Consider the following 16659-nt stretch of genomic DNA (forward strand, 5'->3'; position numbering starts at 1 on the left):
GCAGGGAGGGAAGGGTTAACAGTCTGTGATGTATGGTTGGGGTGCAGGGAGCGAAGGGTTAACAGTCTGTGCTGTATGGTTGGGGTGCAGGGAGGGAAGGGTTAACAGTCTGTGCTGTATGGTTGGGGTGCAGGGAGGGAAGGGTTAACAGTCTGTGCTGTATGGTTGGGGTGCAGGGAGGGAAGGGTTAACAGTCTGTGCTGTATGGTTGGGGTGCAGGGAGCGAAGGGTTAACAGTCTGTGCTGTATGGTTGGGGTGCAGGGAGGGAAGGGTTAACAGTCTGTGCTGTATGGTTGGGGTGCAGGGAGCGAAGGGTTAACAGTCTGTGCTGTATGGTTGGGGTGCAGGGAGCGAAGGGTTAACAGTCTGTGCTGTATGGTTGGGGTGCAGGGAGGGAAGGGTTAACAGTCTGTGCTGTATGGTTGGGGTGCAGGGAGGGAAGGGTTAACAGTCTGTGCTGTATGGTTGGGGTGCAGGGAGGGAAGGGTTAACAGTCTGTGCTGTATGGTTGGGGTGCAGGGAGGGAAGGGTTAACAGTCTGTGCTGTATGGTTGGGGTGCAGGGAGGGAAGGGTTAACAGTCTGTGCTGTATGGTTGGGGTGCAGGGAGCGAAGGGTTAACAGTGATGCTGGTGCGCAGTCTTTAAAACCCTACTTTGACACATCCCCCTTTCCACACAGGCTGAGCAGCGAGAGACAGTAAGCAGACAGGCAGAGAACCGCAAGTGGAGGTCTCATCAGGATGACAACAGTCGTATTCTTGTGTTTGCTGGTACCATGGCTGGCCACAGTGTCGGGGAACTCTCTGGACCAAAAGACCCAACTGATACTCGGACGTGTTCCAGCAAGGCACAGAGCTGGGGACTACTTAGAGTCAAGGAAGACCAAGGTAAACAATAACCATTAAGGTAAACACTAACCCTTAACACTAACCATTAAGGTAAACATTAACCCTTAACACTAACCATTAAGGTAACACTAAACCTCAACACTAATCATTAAGGTAACACTAAACCTCAACACTAATCATTAAGGTAACACTAAACCTCAACACTAATCATTAAGGTAAACACTAACCCCTCAACACTATCATTTAAGCCCAGGGATATTCAACCTCCTTAACAAGTGGGCCGAAAAGGAAAACCACTGGGGGTTAATGGGTCACACAGAGTAAAACTACGTGAATGAATCGCTGCAAATAAATCGTACTTAAAGATAGTGTTTACTTAACATATATAGTACTACTACATGGAATAAACTTCTCAGACGCATTCCTTCCTTCTTCACTTTTAATCGTATAATTATAAAAGATTTTTTTCTCACATATTTTGGACACGTATTTAGAATTCAACAATGTTGTTTGAATCATCACAAAACAGAACTACTGTACATATGAGACATTTTGAGCCAGTGAGTCAGTGAGAAAGATTGCACTGCCTTGTTTGTTTGCCTAGTTTGGCTCATCCTGAGACACTCATGCAGCTTTTCATAGTTCATGGAGCAACGTGCCCTTGTTCTGATGGCATTCATATGAGAAAAGCTAGACTCACATGTATCGGTTGAGCCAAACATTGTCAGAATAAGTGATGCCAGTTCCTGATTGTGGGGTACTGATACTGGCTAGTATCACCGGCTACACACAGAAACCTGATTTGCATGCAACTATGTTTCTCCTTTATTTTATTTATTTTTTGCATGCAACCTCTTGCGGGCCAGAAAAAAATTATGAGGGGCCGCATTTGGCCCACGGGCCGCTAGTTGAATAGGCCTGATTTAAGGTACACTCTTACTCCTCAACACTAATCATTAAGGTAAACAGTAACCCCTCAACACTAAACATTAAGGTACACACTAACCCCTCAACACTAAACATTAAGGTAAACACTAACTTTTAAGGTAAACACTAACCCCTCAACACTAACATTTAAGGTACACAATAACCCCTCAACACTAAACACTAAGGTAAACACTAACCCCTCAACACTAAACATTAAGGTAAACACTAACTTATAAGGTAAACACTAACCCCTCAACACTAACTTTTAAGGTAAACACTAACACCTCAATACCAACCCAACAACACTAAACGTTAAGGCAAACACTAACCCTTTCGAACTAACCTTTAAGGTAAACACTAACCCCTCAATACCAACCCAACAATACTAAATGTTAAGGTAAACACTAACCCTTTCACACTAACCTTTAAGGTAAACACTTACCCCTCAATACCAACCCAACAACACTAAACGTTAAGGTAAACACTAACCCTTTCGAACTAACCATTAAAGTGAACACTAACCCCAGAATTCCAACCCCTTCACACTTACTATTAAGGTTAAATCTAACCCCTTAACACTAACCAAATACCTACCCAGTAACTCCCAGCACCTAACACTAACACATACAAGTCAACGAGAACCATGGTAAACACTAACCCATAGAAGCTTTGTCTATGCATACACGTTGTATTTTAAATATTGTAAGTATCATTGTAGCCACATGTGATGACCCCTACTGTAGTGAAGAGAGATCCTATGGCAACCGGAGACTATACAAGATTGTAGAGAAATTCTGTCCATTGAGCATTGTTGTGTAGCTGATCATCTCCATCTCATTAAAGGTCAACATCTGTATTCATGCATCTAGTCCTCCGTGATACACATATACATCTGAAGTGGCAACACTCCCTGATCAGACGTTATAGTAGAGAGACTACACTTGCATACACTAGTTATAGTGACACTAGCAGTTGGACCTTACTACTTAGTTCCAACTGTTCCAACTATTGGCTCCAGTTAGGAATAACGTATTCAACCAGGACTGAGAGGGTAGGGTCTGTTGGTTTGGTTACTGCTTAACAAGTCAGGTGATCTCAGGCCGTATTAACCATCAGCCCAGGAGGGTAAAGGTCACCTGAGACAGAGGTCAGGGGTCATCTCTGGAGCCATGGACCAACACTGCCAAAAATCCAATCTCGTGTTTCCAGAAACTGCAATGTTTACACTCTGACAATTCATGCCTGGTTAAGTACCTGGTTTGGTCCACACTCTACCACTCATCTGAGATGCGTCAAACTAATCACCAACCTCTGCAGCACCAGACATACACCACAACCTACCGAGTGTGCCATGTCTCCTCATTGAGCATGTATCTTCACAGACGTGCTGCAGGTCAAACTGTTAATCTAGCTTTAGGTGAACCGATAGTTGTATCACCCCCATGTGGTTTCCTGCAGAGGGAAGTGCCTGCACACCGGGAGCATGGGATGCTCGGTGATGAACCAGAGGATGGACCGAACGCAGGGGGAGACACCACTGGTAAGACCTTTAATGCACTTGAGAAGTGCATTAAAGTCTGCAGCTCTATGTCTGGATTAGGCGAAGCCTCTCCAATGACTGAGGAGGCCATTCAAACTTTGAGTGTTTCTTATTTGTTTCTTGCGGTGTTCCAGATCTCCCTACCTGCCTGCTGTGTGTGTGTCTGACCGGCTCGGTGTACTGTGAAGAGGTGAGTCCGGACATGACCTCCGTACCCGCCTTGCCCAAGGAGACCGCCTACCTGTACGCCCGCTACAACCGGATCAAGAAGATCCGGTCAAAGGACTTTGCTGATATCTGTAAGTTGGGTCGGCTTCATGACCATGACTGTTCTGCAATGTTGGCTCTACAATGACCCATGGGTTACAGGAACAGAAGCCTGGTGATATATAGATGGTATAAACATTATCAGTTTTCCTCAGGGTCCAACAAGGCAAAATCAGACCACTAAATAGTATAATGGCGAAAGCGACAAATACAAATATCCCAGAATGAAGTAACTTTGGGTGAATTGCGGTCTTTTGACCAGTGGATGGCGGTATGTCGTGGACCTACAAGTAGCCAACCAATAATGAGCAAACATTCAGTACCTCAGTTACTAGGAATACTTCTTCAGCTCGCTAGCTCCGGAAAAAAAAAGACTGCAGTTGATCTGGTTTTCTCTTGCACCCAAGCAAAAGAAAACAAAAAAAACATGCCAGAATGTGCCTCTTGTATTCTCTAATGATGCTGATGAGCAAGACCTACACTACTGTCGGACTTTATGTGTACATCAAGCTATATAACACCATTTTCGCAATTTTGATGAGCGGACAGCCTACATGTTTATTTCTAAGTTACATTGTCAAATGCAAGAATGCTTGTTTGCTGCCTTCAATTTCTTTGTCTTTCAATAGGCAAAAAAACGTTCAAGCTTTAGTTCCTATCGAACAAAGTATTAAATAAGTTGCACCACCGAAGGTCCATGGTATAGCTTATTGCCTGTCCTATGCAACAAGTACAAATAGGTCAGATATGCAGTATTAGCAATGTTAACAATCGGCAAATTAAAAGAAAATCGGTTCAAACAAGATGAGAAGATCCTAGAAAAACTTGGCTAGAATTGCTTTAATTATGTGTTGATACAAACTTTTAACCCAAGACCTTACATAATGGCTGAAACAGGCTACAGTGAAAGAGGATAATTTAAAAACCTGTACTTTGGTAGTTCCATATTGAAATAATGTTGTGCCGAGTCCATCACATGATGCATACATGTTGAGAGCTTGGTATTGTTCTCAGGTCCTCCAGTGACTCTGAAGAGGATCAACCGTGAACCTGATTTCACCTGATTAATACAGTTCTTCTGTGGTCCTCCAGTGACTCTGAAGAAGAACCTGATTCCACCTGATTAACGGTGTTGTTCTCTGGTCCTCCAGTGACTCTTAAGAGGATCGACCTGACAGGGAACCTGATTTCACCTGATTAACGGTGTTGTTCTCTGGTTCTCCAGTGACTCTTAAGAGGATTGACCTGACAGGGAACCGGATTTCACCTGATTAACGGTGTTGTTCTCTAGTTCTCCAGTGACTCTTAAGCGGATCGACCTGACGGGGAACCTGATTTCACCTGATTAACGGTGTTGTTCTCTGGTCCTCCAGTGACTCTGAAGAGGATCGACCTGACGGGGAACCTGATTTCTGAGGTGGAGGACGGGGCGTTCTCCAAGCTGCCCGTGCTGGAGGAACTGAACCTGTCGGAGAACCGCCTGGTCAAGCTTCCCATGCTGCCGGCTAAACTCACCGTCTTCAATGCCAACTACAACCTCCTCAAGACCAGGGGTGTCAAGGCTACTGCCTTCAAGGTACACAACCTCTCCAAACATTTACACGCTCTGTGCAGCCGGTGGAATCATCCACTTAACAACCTCAACCTCTTCCACAAAGCCTTCTATATTTTTAGACCTTCATGAAAACTGCGAACCAAACGTGTACACCCTTCCACACCTTCATACACCTCTGACTTAAACAATGTGAACATATAACTAATTAGTTTATACATGAATAAAAACAAGCAAAACCATTCCAACTCAGAGATGGAGGTCATGAGCCTCCCCACAAAGCCAGGTTGTGCTAACTTAAGACTTTAGAGTTCATCTCTTGGAAATGTTGAAATTAATAGTGATTATAAACATTACAACATGGTACATCCTTCCACACTTTTTATCCCCCAGAAACTGACCAGGCTGGTGAACCTGTTTTTGGCCGACAACCAGCTGGAAGCAGTTCCACAGATCCCAGAGAGCGTCCGCACTGTTCATCTACAGGTCGGTTTGTTTTCCCAGTACCCTGACATTTACACTTACCTCTATCTCGTTAGAACAGTCACCTTAACCTCGTTAGAACAGTCAGCTTACCTGACATCAACCTCTTTAGAGCAGTGACAACCTCATGAGAACAGGGTCCTCTACCTCATGAGAACAGGGACCTCTACCTCATGAGAACAGTGGCCTCTACCTCATGAGAACAGGGTCCTCTACCTCATGAGAACAGGGTCCACTACCTCATGAGAACAGGGACCACTACCTCATGAGAACAGGGACCACTACCTCATGAGAACAGGGACCACTACCTCATGAGAAAAGGGACCTCTACCTCATGAGAACAGGGTCCTCTACCTCATGAGAACAGGGACCACTACCTCATGAGAACAGGGGCCTGTACCTCATGAGAACAGTGGACTCTACCTCATGAGAACAGGGACCTATACCTCATGAGAACAGGGGCCTGTACTTCATGAGAACAGAGGCCTGTACCTCATGAGAACAGGGGCCTGTACCTCATGAGAACAGGGGCCTGTACCTCATGAGAACAGTGGCCTCTACCTCGTGAGAACAGGGACCACTACCTCATGAAAACAGGGACCTCTTCCTCATGAGAACAGGGTCCTCTTCCTCATGAAAACGTTTGCTTCTACCTCATGCGAACAGGGACTTCTACCTCATGAGAACAGGGACCTCTAGAACAGGGACCAGATGGAAAACAGGCCTCTACCTTATGAGAACAGTAGCATCTACCCCATGAGAACAATAACCTCTACCTCAACATCAACCTCAATAACATATACCGCATTAGAACAGCGATATTACCCTTGTAAGAACAATGTTCTCTAACTTGTTGGAACACAACCTCTAAATCGTTAAAAAAGTGACATCCACCCGGTTAAAACACAACATCTACCTCATTATTAACCCATACCCTGATTGAACAAAAAAAACATGTGCCTCTACTCAAAGCTTGTACTTCTATAATATTTACTGTTCTTATGCCATTTCAGAACAACAATATCACAGAGATCAGCGTAGACACCTTTTGCAAGGGCAACAACACCTACTACCTGCGGCCCAGCCTCAACGAGGTGCGTCTGGATGGAAACCCTGTGGTGCTGTCCAAGTACCCCAACAGCTTCATCTGTCTCAGGTCCCTGCCTTTAGGGCGCTATTACTGAGCACCATCAGTTTTCAGTTGTGCTCCTGGTGCAGGCTGCTGAGCTTACTGGGGCATACTGGAAACTAGCTGTGTGGAGTTTCTTTACCGGGCACTGGTTACACGGTCTCAAATACCTTCAACAATTCATCCAAGAAATCTGTTGTTCTCTCCATGCACAGCTAGTCACTAGTCACAATTTAAAATAAGTAGTGTCCATCTAGCCGCACTTCTTGTTTTCCAAGTACAGTTAGCTAACAAGCTGAGAAGCTAGCTTAGACATAGCTGCACCATTTTGTCCATGCTGGTCACAGGCCAGCTTGAGATAAACATCTCAGCGATGCCAATGCAGGAATGTTTTTGCTACTGTGGGGCATGTAGTAAAGAAAGTATCTCATCTAACATTGTGTTACTGTCAAGTCATTCTATGTGGTCGTTTGTGGCATATAGTCGCACCTTTGATAGGCCTTTAGATTCTCTCATTTATAAAATATATAGTTGATGATAGTAGATGAGGAACCCTTGTGAGGTGATGAGTTCTGGGGTCGCGGGTGCTGGTGCACCCCCTCCAGGGTCAACACCCTCATGTTTACTCTTGTGTCTTTACACTCGTTATTACTCTGAAGTCCTGAGGAAGTTCCTCAGCACCATCTCAGCCATTAGCACCATGAGCGGAGCCTACGAGGAGCTAACCCTGAGGGGAGGAAGACTACCCTAACCCTAGAACAATACCCTACTCTGACAGGAGGTATAATACCCTTACTGTAGTGACAGTACAGCAGGTAGAATACCCTAACCCTACAGCAGGTACAATACCCTAACCCTACAGCAGGTAGAATACCCTAACTGTAGTGACAATACAGCAGGTAGAATACCCTAACCCTACAGCAGGTCCAATACCCTAACCCTACAGCAGGTCCAATACCCTAACCCTACAGCAGGTCCAATACCCTAACCCTACAGCAGGTACAATACCCTAACCCTACAGCAGGTACAATACCCTAACCCGACAGCAGGTACAATACCCTAACCCTAGAACAATACCCTACTCTGACAGGAGGTACAATACCCTAACTGTAGTGACAGTACAGCAGGTAGAATACCCTAACCCTACAGCAGGTCCAATACCCTAACCCTACAGCAGGTACAATACCCTAACCCTATAGCAGGTCCAATACCCTAACCCTATAGCAGGTCCAATACCCTAACCCTAAGCAGGTACAATACCCTAACCCTAGTGACAGTAAAGCAGGTACAATACCCTAACCCTACAGCAGGTACAATACCCTAACCCTACAGCAGGTACAATACCCTAACCCTATAGCAGGTACAATACCCTAACCCTATAGCAGGTACAATACCTTAACCCTAGTGACAGTACAGCAGGTACAATACCCATCCTGTAGTGAATGTAAAGCAGGTACATTAACCTAACCCTAGTGACAGTAAAGCAGGTACAAGGCCCTAACTGTAATGACAGTAAAGCAGGTAGAATACCCTAACCCTGTTACAGGAGGTAGAATACATCATGGTGCTATGGTAATGTGAACGTTGCTCAACTCATATCTCCTAAAGTGTCCTTGTTCAGGATAACATAATATTAAAACGTTATATATATATATAAACATAGATATACTGAAACACACACACACACACACACACACACACACACACAAATAACAATACTGAAACCCTGGGAGCCATTATCTATGTGAATAAGACAATGATGTACAGTCAAATGTTTAAGATATTCAATAAAGTTACCCTTTTAAAAGGAAATTACGCTTGTTGTTGAGTGTTTCTGAGACATACATTTTTTTAATGTGTTTTTTTGTAATTTAAGCGTACAGAAGACTTGTTTCTGAAGTCAAGATGAAATGACCTCTTTATCTTTTAAAAAATCCAGATTTTATTTCGGGTTGCAATATGATACTTGACCTGTTTGCAAGACCACAAAAATCAACAAAAACTTCTGCCCACAGCAAAACATGCCACCCTCAACAAGAACCAGAGAATGCAAGTCAAACAAATATGTGCATGTTTAGCGAAACGCAGACCTTTATGGAAAATGTGGGTTAATCGTATTCCTTTAGCCCAACCGAACTGGCAGCTCTAAAGCTACGTTCTCGAAGTAAACAGGCGATGGGTTCCATGTTGCTTCAACAGATTTAGTTTAGCATTCTGCGTCTCTATCATCTCCTCAGCTCCACTGGAGCCGTCGGGCTTTGGGCATTTAAAGAGCGTCCCTCAACTTCTGCATTTGATTTAAGTTTCATATCTTGATGGATGGTGGAGGTTATGTCAACTCAGCACTTTCACTCTGGCACAAGTTTTATTGGTCACGCCCAAGTCATACATGCACCACAGCAGCGAAACACTTACCTTAACTACTCCCTCGACTGTGCTTAGACTCCCTCATGAGGACAGCATTCTGTGTTGTATATTGGGCCCTGTGGCGTGGTATAACGGGATGTTGATGTTGTAAGGAGGCGCTGTTAATTAACTATATGCTATTAATCAAAAATAGGCCAGCTGTGCTGGCTGCTCACCCAGCTACTAACTAGCAGCTTTTCACTAGCAGCTCCTAACACAGGCCAGCTGGTCAAAGCAGCTTTCATGGTTCTGCTGGGTCCCTAGTGAACAAACGCCATCACAGGCTAGCCTTGAGTCACATTCTTGCCAGAGTTTCTGTCTAGACATAACCAATCGCGGGTCATCTTGATTGAATGTAGCGCACACTGCCTCCGGAGGTCGTTTTGGACAACTGTTTAATCTCTCCCTTAACCGTTCCCACCTGTTGAGCCGCAGGAAACACCTTGTTGCATCGCAAAGGTCACCAGCGTTTTCCATTCACAATTTGAAGAGAGATTCAGAACGCTCGTGTCAACAGGGCCTCGTACCAGACCAACGCAAACGATTGATCATTAAGATGGGACTACAGGAGTTACCTGAAAGTGATGAAAGGTTCTGCGTCGGTCCTCACGACCCTCAGAGAAGCTCCGGAGTGTTCTGAAGAACTGGATCAGCTCACATCTCTCTTCCGCTCTGGAACACAACAGGGTTATACATTATGATAGTACAATCCCACACAACAGTATTATAACACACTACTACACAACAGTATTATGAAGTGCTTTGGCACACAACAGCATTACAGTGTTATACCACACCACCATACTACAGTGTTACACAGTATCATAAAGTGTTATACCACACCACCATATTACAGTGTTATACAGTACAATACTGTGTTAGCACTGTGTTCCATGCAGTGGCACAGCGCCTCCACTCGATAACTAGAGGCACTGCAATCAGACGTGCAAAAGAAAATGTTACAATTATGAAATATTGTGGAAAATAGCGTTCGCCTACAATAGAATATGAAACACATGAGGAAAACGTGGGGGGCAGCATTCCCATCAACAAAGCGGCCTCACACAGCTCAGCTGGTGCAAAGGAATAGTTGAAGAAACACTGCACAGCATATACCATAGCAGGAGTATTTACGTCTTCTATATTATAAGGGGTACACACAGAAACAGACAGGTAGTGACAGACAGACAGGCAGACAGGCTGGCCCTGACAGAGAGACGGTGAGACAGAAACGCAGGCGGAGAGGGAGGCTGTGTGTAATAGTTTCCATATTGTGGGCCCCAGGGTTAAGTTTCCATAGAGAGCAGATGGAAACATGGCAGGACTCCAGCACTGGAGCGTAACCATTGGGACACACTGGGGGTAGAGCGAGCTATGGACGTCTGGAGCAGCGAGCGAGAGAGACGGGTGAGATACAGCAGCACTACTGAGGTAGGAGGGGAAGGTGAAGTCAGGTAAAATAGCAGGAGCTTTACCATAAGCAGCGTTTCCACGCGGCTTATGACTAGGAACCTATGGAGGAACTTGGTGAGTTTCCACCGCTGGGCCCAGGGTCTAGTTAAGTTCCATGTTATGACAATCAGTCCTCTTAATGCATCCATAGCGGTAAACTACATTCATAGACCTATAATTGATATGCATTGATCATTCATATCAATAACAGTCGGAGCTACAAGCAAGTGTTTAAAGTGGTAGTTCCGAATTTTGGACATAGGGCCTGATTCCCAAGTCAGCCTTGGTGTTCTTTATCATCGGAGACAGTTTAACACATATCATTCAGTCCTTCTAGTTGCAGAGTTCGCTCGTGCTAGGCTAGCGCACGGCAACGGGCAATACTAGCCTGCTAATAAAATGTCTTACCCACTCCACAGTACACCCGAGGCACATCAATTATAACGCCAGACTATAGATGTAAATGTCTGTGTTGATAGAATAACGTTAGAAATAAAACTAACCTCGCATCGCATGAATCATCGCATTTGGAGGGGACTACTATCTCAGCAGCAGCGGAATTTTTACCTAGGTATCAGTCCGCCGCTGCCGTAGCCTACTACCAGGAATATAACACTGCTGCTGAGACACAGCAAGTCCCTCAAAATGCAATGCCATGCAAGGTTGGTTTTATTTCTAACATTATTCTATCAACACAGACATTTACATCGACCATCTGGCATTACAGTTGATCTCTCTCGGGTGTACTGTGGAGTGGGCATTGCCCGTTGCCGTGCACTAGCCTAGCCCGAGCAGACTCTGCAACCAGAAGGACTGAATGAAATGTGTTGACAACTGACTCCAAGGATAAAGAACACCAACACCAAGGCTAACTTGGGAATCAGGCCCTATGTCCAAAATTCCGATCTACCCCTTTAATTGTACTGCGGTACGGGAACATAGGTTGATTTTGATAACATAGCAGCAAAATCAACTCAAATGCTAACGTCTCAAAACATGGATGCATTAAAGAACGCTCACCCACTTATCATAACCCCTTTCACCCGCAAACTGCCGTTCTCTAGACTATTTTACCCAAAAAAAGAAAAGAAAAGTGAACTCCATGACAAATGAATCCTCTAAGTACATAGGTTATTTTGGTGAAAGGATGCAGCATAAGCTCGTCCTCACTCGGCTACATGACGTGGAGGGTTGAAAGCATTTTTCACTGGCTTGAAAATGCTGCATATTTGTGTCTCAGCAAAGCATTTACAACAGGCCCGTATATGCTTACGAGCCTGTTGTAAAATACCTTAATTTGCTAATCTTTGCGGGTCTTTCGAAAGCGCTTAAAATGCAGATAACGGACTGAAGGAACCTTTTAGTTCCTTGAAAAGTTCCTGGGACTAAAAGTTCTGGGTACTTTGGGTGAAAAGGCAGCTATAGGTAAGTTATTAAGGAGCAGGTAGGGGTTAGACAGTACAGAGCCAGGTCATTAAGCAGAAGGTAGGGGTTTGACAGTACAGAGACATGTCATTCAAAAGCAGGTAGGGGTAAGAAGACAATACAGAGACAGGTCATTAAAGAGCAAGTAGTTGTTAGACAGAACAGAGACATGTCATTAAAGAGCAGATAGGGGTTAGAAGGTACAGAGACATGTAATTCAGGAGAAAGTAGGGTTTGGACAATACAGAGAGGTTTTTTATGTTTCCTTGTGCCAACAGCCCAGCCAAAGAGGAGCAGTGAGGTGGACCGCTGGATCAGAGTCAAGAAATTACCTCAGTGCCCCTGTCTGTAGCACCCAACAATACGAGAGCCCACACCCACACACACTGTGTTACATGCTCAGTACTGGTGTGTTACCTGCTCAGTACTGGTGTGTTACCTGCTCAGTACTGGTGTGTTACCTGCTCAGTACTGGTGTGTTACCTGCTCAGTACTGGTGTGTTACCTGCTCAGTACTGGTGTGTTACCTGCTCAGTACTGGTGTGTTACCTGCTCAGTACTGGTGTGTTACCTGCTCAGTACTGGTGTGTTACCTGCTCAGTACTGGTGTGTTACCTGCTCAGTACTGGTGTGTTACCTGCTCAGTACTGGTGTGTTACCTGCTCAGTACTGGTGTTTTACCTGCTCAGTACTGGTGTGTTACCTGCTCAGTACTGGTGTGTTACCTGCTCAGTACTGGTGTGTTACCTGCTCAGTACTGGTGTGTTACCTGCTCAGTACTGGTGTGTTACCTGCTCAGTACTGGTGTGTTACCTGCTCAGTACTGGTGTGTTACCTGCTCAGTACTGGTGTGTTACCTGCTCAGTACTGGTGTGTTACCTGCTCAGTACTGGTGTGTTACCTGCTCAGTACTGGTGTGTTACCTGCTCAGTACTGGTGTGTTACCTGCTCAGTACTGGTGTGTTACCTGCTCAGTACTGGTGTGTTACCTGCTCAGTACTGGTGTGTTACCTGCTCAGTACTGGTGTGTTACCTGCTCAGTACTGATGTGTTACCTGCTCAGTACTGATGTGTTACCTGCTCAGTACTGGTGTGTTACCTGCTCAGTACTGGTGTTACCTGCTCAGTACTGGTGTGTTACCTGCTCAGTACTGGTGTGTTACCTGCTCAGTACTGGTGTTACCTGCTCAGTACTGGTGTGTTACCTGCTCAGTACTGGTGTGTAACCTGTTTATTACTGGGGGGTTACCTGGATGTGAAGCTGCTGATTTGCATGTCATCGGTGTCCAAAACGATGTCCAGTTTGGTGATGGTCTTGCCCTGAACCAAATCCACAAGAGAGAACCGCATGCAGAGCCATCAGTCCTGCGTTCTCCTTTAAACTCGTTGTTCAAAAGTAATAAATAAAGACTAAAGTGTCCCAGAGAAAGAATACAGGAAATTAAAGGATCACAACAAGATGCATGCGTGTGTGCTGGTACTATGAATCCGATACTTCTAAAGAAGAAACAATGTGCTTGTACTGAAACTTCAAGAAGGTACTCTCTTATTTAACCCAAGGCTTCTTGTCTGCTCCCTGCCAATCCCTACAGACCCTGGATAGCAGAGTGCACCGCCTGAATCCCAATCCCCCAGCCCTAATGCTCTGGTTCTGCTCATTACTCTCTGGTTCTGCTCATTACTCTCTGGTTCTGCTCATTACTCTCTGGTTCTGCTCATTACTCTCTGGTTCTGCTCATTACTCTCTGGTTCTGCTCCTCACCCTCTTGTTCTAATCCTCGCTCTCTGGTTCTGCTCATTACTCTCTGGTTCTGCTCATTACTCTCTGGTTCTTCTCCTCGCTCTCTGGTTCTGCTCATTACTCTCCAGTTCTGTTCCTCAGTCTCTGGTTCTGCTCATTACTCTCTGGTTCTGCTCATTACTCTCTGGTTCTTCTCCTCGCTCTCTGGTTCTGCTAATTACTCTCTGGTTCTGCTCATTAATCTCTGGTTCTGCTCATTACTCTCTGGTTCTGCTCATTACTCTCTGGTTCTTCTCCTTGCTCTCTGGTTCTGCTCATTACTCTCTGGTTCTGCTCCTCAGTCTCTGGTTCTGCTCATTACTCTCTGGTTCTGCTCATTACTCTCTGGTTCTTCTCCTCGCTCTCTGGTTCTGCTCATTACTCTCTGGTTCTGCTCATTAATCTCTGGTTCTGCTCATTGCTCTCTGGTTCTACTCATTACTCTCTGGTTTTGCTCATCACTCTCTGGTTCTGCTCATTACTCTCTGGTTCTGCTCCTCACTCTCTGTCTATTCTCCTGACTCTGAACAGTTTGCTGACTCTACTGTAATCAGGACTCTGGCAGTATGTAGGGTCTACTCTCCACGTTTCATTTGTTCCTCTGCTGCCCTCTAGGGTATGCAGTTAGTATTGCACACAGAGCTATTCCACGACTAACTGGCTGCACACAATTTGAAATTGACATTTCTGAAACAACCACAGGTGGTATGGAGGATGATAACTCTTTTGTTCCTTCCACTGATCCAAAACAATCAATGGCTATACACTATCGTTCAAATGAATGACGCTTCATCTTGAGGAAGATCCAAACCACAATAGTTACCTGAGCCTCCGAAAGCTGGAACTCCACCTGAAAGCCCAGGTCCAGACAGCTGCCAGCCAGAGAGTACTGCTGCACCACTTGTGTGTCGTCTGCCACAAAGTGTATTCACATAATACATCCCAACCTCAGGAAATAAACCTTTTGGAAGACTCAAGATTGCTAAGAAAAATCTGCCCCAGAGGCGAATCGAAACAACAGAGTCGGAGGATACTTAAATTGTAACACGTTTTAAATTTAAAAAAAAACTGGTGTATGCATATTAAAAATTCAACACAGTGTCACTTTAATAAACACCTGATAACTATTAATAACATAGTTAAAAGTATTTTGAGAGGTTTGATCCCATTAGATTCCAATAAAATGATAATGTACATTAAGATAGCATGTAACCATCATCTGAGCCAATAGGTCTGTACCAGACAGAGGACGTTGTCAGTTAAAGGTGCATCTCTTCCTACCCTTGTGTAACGTCTTCACGGTGCAGCTGGTCAGACTGATGCCATTCATCTCAGTCTGTCGCTCCAAATCTTCCTCCATCTCTTCCACCTCCGCCCTCATCTTCCTCATCGTCTCCTCTGCGGTCTGCTTCCCACTCAGGGACAACCTGCAGCATCATTCACCACGGTTACCACTCAGAGAAAACCTGCAGCATCATTCACCCCGGTTACCACTCAGAGAAAACCTGCAGCATCATTCACCCCGGTTACCACTCAGAGAAAACCTGCAGCGCCACCATGGTTACCACTCAGAGAACACCTGTAGCCTCAGTCACCACGGTTACCACTCAAGAGACTTCCTATGGCATCAGTCACCATAGTTACCATTCAGAGACCACCTGTAGCATCACCATGGTTACCACTCTGAGAAAACCTGCAGCATCATCAAGGTTACCACTCAGAGACTACCTGAAGCTTCAGTCACCACCGTTACCACTCAGCGACTACCTGGGGCCTCAGTCACCATAGTTAACACCTGTAGCATCAGTCACCATGATTACCACTCAGAGACCACCTGTAGCATCAGTCACCGTGGTTACCACTCAGAGTCTACCTATGGCATCAGTCACCATGGTTACCACTCAGAGACAACTTGCAGCATCAGTAAACCGGTGGCCATGTTTTACCATTAAAAGAATGAGATAATCTCCTCCAGTGTCAATGATAAAGTACATTTTCTGTCAGTATTTATCCACAATATTTCCCCAATGACAAAAATGGCCACGTAACTATTGAGAGGGGTTCAGTAGTGGCCGACTATAATATATGTTAAATTTAACCCGTCTATGGAGATCATATAACCCTGATATAAGCCTTACAGCGCGTCTTTCATCCGGCCTTTGAACTTTACGGCCACGGAGCCCTCGGTCTCTGTGTGTGGGCTGCGCAGGGTGTCGATCTCCGCCTGCAGGGCCTTGCTCTGGAACTCCAGCCGCCTGGCCGTCTCCATGTCCCGCCTCAGCATGCCTCACGACCCGCTGAACACAACACCGGTTCAACTCTCACAAAACACCTATCCTCCTCTCGATAATGATACTGTTAAACTGGAGATAACACAAACTTAGTATGCATAGCACTGAACCTTGTTATATATCCGATTGTTTTAGGTTTTAATAGAGATTAAACGGTGGTTAAATTACGTTGATTTACGTTTGGCCAGTTGGTTCAGTTCATGTGCACGGTCGAAAACAAAATCAACTTTTCGCGGTGTCTGGAATCTACCACTTTTCGTTTTACGGGAGGTGTTCACTTATTGTAAAATAAATATGAAATTAGAACTTAGTCTCTGAAAAAGTATTTGTTGAACACTTAAATATATATTTTTAATTTAGCAGGTATTCATACTCTGTTATGTTATGTTGAAATAGACACATTTTCAACTTTATAAATGTTAGAACCCCCCGCCCCTAGAAAGGATGGTAAAGCTCATTTGACCCGTGCACCAGTGTTTATTGGCAACAATAATATCGCTTCGGTCAGTTATCTTAAGTATTAAAAGTATAACAAATATACACATTCATTATTTTGT

General features: G+C 44.8%; 2 protein-coding genes across 53 annotated transcripts in view; one reads left to right on the forward strand and one right to left on the reverse strand.

Annotated features, from left to right (window-relative positions):
* The window catches only part of cenpp (centromere protein P), a 39914-nt gene extending 23519 nt beyond the window's left edge, over positions 1–16395 (reverse strand). Inside the window, exons 1-6 of one of the 3 annotated variants that reach the window (XM_060068832.1) lie at positions 16281–16395; positions 15950–16108; positions 15093–15238; positions 14635–14723; positions 13281–13351; positions 9730–9826 (exon numbers count right to left, since the gene is read on the reverse strand). In XM_060068832.1, coding sequence (XP_059924815.1) covers positions 9730–9826; positions 13281–13351; positions 14635–14723; positions 15093–15238; positions 15950–16095 — 549 coding nt within the window. In that variant the 5' untranslated portion in view covers positions 16096–16108; positions 16281–16395. Of the gene's footprint in view, positions 1–9729; positions 9827–13280; positions 13352–14634; positions 14724–15092; positions 15239–15949; positions 16109–16212 lie in introns of all 3 variants that reach the window. The other 2 variants (XM_060068830.1, XM_060068831.1) reach the window with 2 other exon arrangements.
* Positions 652–8560, forward strand: ogna (osteoglycin, paralog a). 50 transcript variants are annotated; one of them, XM_060068820.1, is made up of 10 exons: positions 652–889; positions 3236–3317; positions 3452–3616; positions 4958–5160; positions 5530–5622; positions 6633–7632; positions 7673–7841; positions 7876–7950; positions 8000–8058; positions 8109–8560. In XM_060068820.1, exons 1-6 carry the CDS (start codon positions 743–745, stop codon positions 6801–6803), a joined length of 861 nt encoding a protein of 286 aa, XP_059924803.1. In that variant the 5' UTR covers positions 652–742; the 3' UTR covers positions 6804–7632; positions 7673–7841; positions 7876–7950; positions 8000–8058; positions 8109–8560. The 50 variants fall into 50 exon arrangements, with proteins under 50 accessions (XP_059924803.1, XP_059924807.1, XP_059924762.1 ...); XM_060068824.1 differs by having other exon boundaries at positions 7876–7925; XM_060068779.1 differs by having other exon boundaries at positions 6633–7529; positions 7614–7672; positions 7748–7841; positions 7876–7925; positions 7976–8560.
* Positions 16396–16659: the final 264 nt, after the last annotated feature.

This window comes from Gadus macrocephalus, chromosome 13 (assembly GCF_031168955.1).
Source record: "Gadus macrocephalus chromosome 13, ASM3116895v1".
Lineage (NCBI taxonomy): Eukaryota > Metazoa > Chordata > Actinopteri > Gadiformes > Gadidae > Gadus > Gadus macrocephalus.

What these genes read in the sequence shown, in the direction of transcription:
- ogna (XM_060068776.1), top strand. Translation starts at nt 743, where the DNA reads ATGACAACAGTCGTATTCTTGTGTTTGCTGGTACCATGGCTGGCCACA. An exon ending in CGCAGGGGGAGACACCACTG is followed by an intron (nt 3,318 to 3,451) that starts GTAAGACCTTTA and finishes GCGGTGTTCCAG; the next exon opens with ATCTCCCTACCTGCCTGCTG. An exon ending in TCAAGGCTACTGCCTTCAAG is followed by an intron (nt 5,161 to 5,529) that starts GTACACAACCTC and finishes TTTATCCCCCAG; the next exon opens with AAACTGACCAGGCTGGTGAA.